At 41.9% G+C, this 7,954-nt stretch overlaps 1 protein-coding gene across 1 annotated transcript; it reads right to left on the reverse strand.

Moving 5' to 3' along the window:
• Positions 1-1,679: 1,679 nt before the first annotated feature.
• Positions 1,680-6,598, reverse strand: LOC118406239 (CUB and sushi domain-containing protein 2-like). Its single transcript, XM_035806164.1, has 6 exons — positions 6,276-6,598; positions 5,122-5,430; positions 4,261-4,593; positions 3,896-4,072; positions 3,463-3,580; positions 1,680-2,655 (listed from the first exon to the last, which is right to left on the reverse strand). Exons 2-6 carry the CDS (start codon positions 5,423-5,425, stop codon positions 2,358-2,360), a joined length of 1,230 nt encoding a protein of 409 aa, XP_035662057.1. The 5' UTR covers positions 5,426-5,430; positions 6,276-6,598; the 3' UTR covers positions 1,680-2,357.
• Positions 6,599-7,954: the final 1,356 nt, after the last annotated feature.

Genomic DNA, 7,954 nt, shown 5'->3' on the forward strand with positions numbered 1-7,954 from the left:
AACAAGCTATATATAGACGGATGGTTGGTTCTTCCGCAAGGGAAATACACACAGAGATTTGTCTAGATTTCTGTAGACACTGTGACAACTTTCAATTTCTTACAATGCACCACAATTATACATTTGTATGTTTTAGTTTAAAGACATAGAGTACTACTATTCATCCCCATATCTGTGTCGTAGTAAGATGTTTGAAATATAACGTTAAAAGTCGATACTGACTATTGCCCCACCCCCGAAGTTTTGACAGCCCAGTCTTTGCCAACGACAAATGTATGTTAAGTAAATACAACCTTTCGATTTCCTTTGCTTCTTAACTAAATGTATATATTATAAAATATTTCAACAACAAAATGATAAGGAAGAATTAACAATACAACATCATTACGTAACGCAACAATTTTGGTGGAAAAGATACATGTAGTAACAAAAGTCTATAGAAAAATATAAAAGACTTCCATTACATAAAAACTACCAGCATAAGACAACAATATAATTACAAGACAAGACAATTTCAATGGAAACTATACAGTAGTAGCAAAAGACTGTAGCAGAATTACAAAACTCTGTTAACATAAAAATGTCTTATTATTTTCTTCATGGGCACAGCTATACGTACAGAGTTCTACGTAGTATGTGAATCTATTGACAAACATGATAAACAACACCACAAATCTTACGTCCACGAGGACAATACAATAAGATCATACGCGCTACTAAGCAAAACAATCGTGCTTCGGGGCATTTTTCCAAGTATACAGGCCATACAGGTGGTAATGTATTGAAGTTTTCCTTATCCCGGTATCGGACATTATCTTATTTTTGAACACTTATTTTACTTCCTCCTTTAAGTATAAATCTCGATCTCTGGCAAACCTTTTCCTCAAAAGTGAAAGTACGACACTGTGTACTTACCCGGGTTTTGTGCGTTCGTTGGAAGACTTGTGAAAATGACAAAACACAAGGCGCTGAACGTCGCTGTACGGACGACCCTAGGTTCCATTGTCGGTACGATTCGACACTGTTGTCACTTGTTACTAACGTTAAACTAGTACAAATTGTACACTTAGCCAGAAAACCTGCTTTTTGTCGTTGATTCTGGCTGACAAAAACCTTCTTGGTTGTCCCACTGGTGTGTCAATCAAACTAGTGCTGTGTCATGACGATCTGACGTGCCCCCGCCCCCATGACTCACCCCGACTTCCTCCGACGTTCCCACTTTGTTAGCTGGGTCAGCTAGAGTGGTCTGTGGCGGATATTAAACCGTGCAGGGTCTTCATGACTTAGCCGAAAACTTGCGGTCTGAGTTCCGTGTAAACCGGAAATACGTCTGTTGTCACCGCGCCAGGCCCTCGGATAGAAACCACAGCACTTAAATCATAGTAAACATGAACTTTGACCTTCAAGGCACCTGACGCGTAGGTTTCCTTCCGATCTACCCACATAGATATACCCAAAAAAGACAAGCTATAGACGATGTCTTTGTACTTGCCAAAATCATCACTGTTGTATTTTCAGTATCAATTTTAGGACTTTCCACCTAATTGCTAGTTTAGTGCGAATTGACTCCGCTTTAAACTGGCTGAGAAGTACAATCAGGATGAAAGCTTTCGTAGCCCAACAAACCCATTTTCACACTAAAGAACAGTGTGCAATAATATCATGGTTTCGGAGGGAATAAAGCTTGTCTGTTATATCTACATGTATACATTCATAGGTTCGACTGTAACATTACTTAGGCACCGGATGTTTGAATAAATTGAGGCTATATTACAAAGGTCAATTTCAACACTGCCAATTAAATGCATACAAAGAAGGTACTCGTCGTGAAATTCGTTGTAATTATGCTATATGTATGAAATAAAACTCAAAAGAAATGCAATGACATACAAGAATGTGACCAATATTGTTCTTCTGTTCAAATTAAAACTGTTCAAACATCTATATGATTATGTGAAACAAAATATCCATGATAGAATTGCATGTAGAAACGAATGCTTTTAAGTTAATGCTAAACTCAGGACTAGAGAGTGCTAAACAAATTTCAAATTGAAAAGTGTACATCATTAAACAAGACACGCAAGTCATGAAGTATAATAAGAATCCTGAAGTGACCTAGTTCCGGTGGGAAATATGCAGTCGACGGCGTCTATAAATATGTCGTTTACATCACTAATTCCAATAGTTCACTTCCGGTTCTGTCTTGTGTAGGTGTTGCAGGTGTATCCTGTGTAGGTCTGACGTAAGTGTTGTAATTGCCTCCGTCCATGCGCACTTTATTAGTTCTTTTTTTAACAGTTGTTGGCTAGTTTTCGACGACACATTCTCAACATTTTCACCTATCTTTCCAAATGTGTTCAAAATAGTTCTAAATATTCGTGAGTGTTCTCGTAGTCTGGGTCGTCTATATAGGTGCGGGTTGTTGTCAGGCTCATGTATTCACTGTTACACATGGTCCTGGGGTCCAGTGCCTGGTAGTCCGAGTCAGACCGGGTTCCAGAGACTCCGAGTGGACGAGGAAATGTTGGCGGGGCTTGTGGACTCCGGGCCGGGAGACGGGAGTCCTGTGTGCAGACCACCTCGTACTCGTCATTGGAGGTTCCTGGGTCCACCATGTCGTACTCATGACTGGAGGCTCCTAGCTCTTCCGCGGCCCTGTCATACGAAATATCAGTTAAACTGGTATTCCACTGCAGAAGGGAGTGTTATTTTCCAATAGATAATGTAGCAATAAATATATATTCAGCCGACCTTTGGCGGAATTCCACTTGTGGCGAATTACGCAACGTGTGTTTGTAAAACAATATGACACTCACTTAGCCCATGCAGACCCTACGCATGCATTCCTTATACGTGTGGACACTTCCGATATTTTCTGCATAAATGAGGGACGCTAAGTACACTAAGAAGGTCAATTGTTCACAAGATATCAAAGAATACATGACAAGACGTGTTTTTCTTAGCGCCCCTGAATTTAGTTTTGTAACCTAACTTACGCTAGGCGATGTCAGACACATTGTATTCAGCTATAGGCTGAGATTGATTGATGTAATTAGAAGGTACTTGGGGAGTTTTGTAGAAGACTGAATGCTTTTTGATGCGCGTGGGGCTAATGGGTACTTAATCGTTTAATGTAAAGTAGTATGCATTTGTTACTTCCTACAATTAATATAATTCGGAAAGTAACACTCCCTTCTGGAGTGAAATGCCCGCGGTATAAGAGCGCGGTTATAGTCGTTTTATGTACGAGTACCAAGTGTCAGTTCATCCCAGAGTTTCCCCATATTCGATGGATATAGCTAGGTGTATACCACAATACATGTCGCTGCCCATGCGCACTTAGAATCGTGAACCTACTTATTAACTTGTCTCTAAGGAAGGTTCAATAGACTCGTTTTTCTAGAAACGAGGGGACTTGGCTTACTAAACTAGAAGATTACACATATTGCACGGGACACTAACCTCCTACGTTTGATGATGCAGAAAACAGCGACCTCAACTGACACAAGAAGAACGGCCGCCATGATGGAAACAGGGACTGCCCACACCACTACCTCCTGTTCATCGCCTACCGTAGCCTCTGTAGAAGCAAATGGACAATGATATCAATGATGAGCATGGCGCGTTTCTTATAGCATAGTTTAAACATTAGTAGTCTGTTATGACAATGCATGAGTCGTTTCGCGGATTGGACAGCGCATGTGGGGCGAGCCTGATCTAGATGCATCGTGAGCAATATATCAAGGTCTAATTTGTTTATAGTTTTTGTTTCGATTGTGCTTAATACATGTCCAGGCGTGTCTTGTTTATGTATCAATGGCCAATGCCTATGACGTACCTGTTAACCCCAATGTATAGGAACATTTTGAACTGTCTCGTTATTTCGCGGACTTACCTATACAGTAAGGTGTTGGCATGTTGAAGGTTCCGTTCTTCTGACACCGTACCGTAACATTTTGGCCGTTTTTACACGTGATGCTCGCCTGTTGGCCAATAGCGACGTTTCCTCCATGGTTAGGGAAAACGGAAGTGACGTCATCGATCACTTCTACTGGTCCGCAGAGGCCAACAGCTAGAAAAGATGTGGGTATGGCGTAAATCTAGTATATGTGTTTGCTTTACTTCTCCTCCTGTGACCAAGGAGTATTTGAAAGAATTCCAGAAATTCCTGTACAATTCTGGGAATTCTTGCCAATCGGACGCATACTATACTGTTAGGCTCGCCCATGAGACGTCGCCAAAAAGTCTAAACCAACCCACCTTCATAACGCAGGATAAATCCGTCCGTTTGCTGCGCTCTTCGCGGCCCAGCTCTGAACTGCAGGCTGACATTACTGCTGACACTGATGTATTCCGTCATTGACGTACCGTTAAGAACAGTAACAACAGTCCGTGAAGATCTCTCCTCTATAATGGTTAAGCTGTCCTCTGCAGAGATGTCTAAGAGTTCTAAACTGACCCTTATGACGTTTTCAGGTGCTACTTGTATGTTCCATACACAGTTCTGATCTAGTGGGTACGGTCCGGGGAAATCCGGGGAGTAGATGGTCCCTTCATTTGCCTTCAGATCGCCACCACAGGCTCCTATAGACGCTGTGAATAGAAGAAAATAAAGACATTTCATTCAACGCCAATATATGATTATTAGTTCACAGGTCAGCCCGTAGTTGGTCGACATCTCCAAGCAGATTTACCGGTGGCATGGGACAGTATCAAAAGGGCCAAATCAGTATCCATTTATGCCACCGGTTCATCTGTTTGTAGATTGATATCGTCCGCGATCTTTTGATCTGTTTGTAGAATAAATCCTGTGCTCGGTTCCGCATTACGTAGTACTGCATTGTACTGAATTGTTTTAACTGGCGCAAGTTATCACCTCTCATACACATCTACATCAGTATATAATCTATGAAAGAAAAGGCATCGAACAGCAGAGAAAATACCAATGGAAAGCACAATTGAAAGGAAGGGAAATGGTTGATTAACTCTTGATGCACAAGTACTTAATTTCTTAAATAAATTTTCTGGACTATCGCGTGACTTATGAATCGGCACTATGGACAGATCCAATTGTGAGAAACCATTCAGCACTTTTAAACTGTTAAGAATGAAATGTCTTACTTTCAAACACTTTCATTCCTTTACTATCTCGCCAGCCTCCACAGAACCGGGACGCTTCTCCCTTACATGGTGCAGTACACTCGGTGATCGGCAGTCGGCGCCAGGCAGCATCTTGTACTTGGTTCCCGCAATAACATCTAAATCTGTCGGCGACTCCAGCGTACCGACAACTTTGGAGTCGACAGTATGATATACACTCTTGGACCGTCAAGTATATCGAATAAGGCTCAGAGGGCCTAGAAGTACATGTACCAGACAGCAGGGGGTTGTTGACTGGGTCGTCCTGATAGCAGCCTAGCGACATCGGAACTGGGGTAGATATCATTACATTCAGTGTTATACAAGGCCATGCAACTTTAACGAGCTCAAGAACTAAAAACAAGTTTCAGATGAAATCAGCTTGCCTTTTCTCAAACGATCATTATATTCAATCCTTCCCTAATTATGTCTATGCCTTCCTGTAGAAATTTGGACCTCGGTTGACCCTCTCGTGACGCGCCAGATTAGGCGCCCGGCCAGCTTTCCCATCCTGCATGTAAGAATTAGTGCCCACTCCCTACAAATCGAAAAGGGTAGACATCACAACACACCAGCCAGTGAGAGACTGTGTCCAACATGCCATGATAATATTGAAAATGAATCCCACTTTATAATGGATTGTCCAACTTATGATAGAGAGAGACAAAAAAATGTTACAGTCTATTAAATGCAAATCTGATACAATGTTACCACCTACCAAGACAGAAATGTTTAATATGTTACTATCATGTCCTGCTGATATATCTGCCTATGTCGGTCAATTTATATATAACTCATTTAAAAAACGAGACAATATTATACTATCATGAACCAGCACATAGGGCTAGCCTGATTGTAAATATTATATACCATGTGTAAAATAGATAAGTCTCTTAGATTTTTAGATACTAGTAACTCATGTAGTTAAACTGTTCTGTATGTATTGTATGTACAAGTTGCCAAACACTGTATCCTCTACAGTTGTCGTGCAATAAAGTTCTTCTTGTCTCTTCCGAAGTTCCGACTCATTTGCTGCTAAAGTGGACCCGGATTGGCGAGAAAAAGAGAAAAAAAACACAGCAAATGTAAGACAAACAAAGCTAAAACAATTCCTCCGCTTTCACCGAGGCACTCACCATTTACACACTTGTGCTCCACTCTAAGAGACTTGCCGATATCCCGCTCGGCATAGTCACACGGTTGTAATGTGCAGTTTCCCCTGGCACCGCCACAGCGTGCGTAGACTATACGTATGGGGTTATTTCTGCTTATCCAATCACACCCCGTGCAGTCTCCCTCTCTTTCTGTACACCCTGACAACTTACACTCTCGGTCCCGTTCGTACGTAGTACGGACTATCAGGAGTTTCTGAAAGTCCGGTCGGGGACACCGTATGGTTTTCCTCTCGCCGTTGCAGATTTTCGTCCTCTCTGGCGGAGAAAAAAAGGAGGGATCACACTGTTAATTAACACCCCAACAAACCATAATGGGCTTGCTTCCTTTGAGCGTCGCCAAAAATGAAATAATTACGTAAATTATTAATCAAGTACTGCATTAGTAACGTTGAGTCTCTTAGGCGAACGGAAAGCCACACGCGCTTTCATAATGTGATCGTTGTTGTAATATGTCAACCCCTTCTCCCCATCTGTATTTGCTACTAACCAAATGGAGAAAGGATATCCCCCTTTGTTCTCGAAAAGTTGTGCTACCCGGAAGTGGGGGAGGTGCGCATGCATGTAGTCTGGTGACTATGCTTTTTTAATCAACTTATTTCATCTTGTCATAACACAGTGAACAAGGCAAAATACATCAATTATCATATCGTTTGTCCAACTTGAAATGATATAGGATCCTTATAATACTACAAATAGATGATACGACTGAGAAAAGTACATACAAGTTGACAAGTACACACAAAAACGAACAACTAATTGTTACGATAGAGTGCAGTTAGACTTGGGTACAACGAAGGCTTGAGGAAGTCCGCCAAGATTATATATATATTGAGGAGCGGATCTAGTAGAAATGAGGTTGCTATATTGGTGAGTGCTTTTGACACCTTTCTTAAAAAGGCGAAATGCTTTCCAATGAATTTGAAATATTTGCTTAGTATTACAAGCACTTGGATTCTTTAGACGGTACGTTATACTAAACAGTTGCCAAGTTGATGTCGATGAATAAGTTTAAACGGATGATTACGCATCGTAGAAAAATCATGTAGAGCCCACAGATGACTAACACCATAAGTAGAACGTACCTGCGCCCTTGAAGGGAACCAGGAAGCCCCAAGCCGTGAGGAACAGCACACACACGGCCAGCCGCCCTCCCGTCCTCCGTACCTGTCCCGACATTTCTGCCGTGGTTCATGCAGACTTCCGAGAAAGAAAGAAACGCGCGCCCGAGTCGGGCTTAAAATGCTCGGCTGTCCGATCTGTCCAAATTAAACGCCCCCACAGTTTCCGTTCCTGTTTTAGCCGAGTTTCCTTGTACATGTACTCCTGATATACAAGCGACGTCTAATATTTCTTGAGAACGGGAGATGGAGTCTATTTCTACACATGACTCACTCTACCCATGCCACGAGTACTTAGCTTTTTTTCTGAGCAAATGCTGTGTTTATTTTCCATATTTGGTTCAATCAAAGACTTAGTTTCATGCTCCTCTATCAGAACCTGTCACTCCAAGTTCAAGCTTAGGCGCCTGACCGGGAATTGACCCCGCAAGTCAGGAAGTATGATGTCATACCCCCCCCCCCCAAAAAAAATTGAAGTCTCGTGATTGCACCTACCATCATGCGCGGAGAAATCCACTCGAC

This window comes from Branchiostoma floridae, chromosome 18 (genome assembly GCF_000003815.2).
Source record: "Branchiostoma floridae strain S238N-H82 chromosome 18, Bfl_VNyyK, whole genome shotgun sequence".
Lineage (NCBI taxonomy): Eukaryota > Metazoa > Chordata > Leptocardii > Amphioxiformes > Branchiostomatidae > Branchiostoma > Branchiostoma floridae.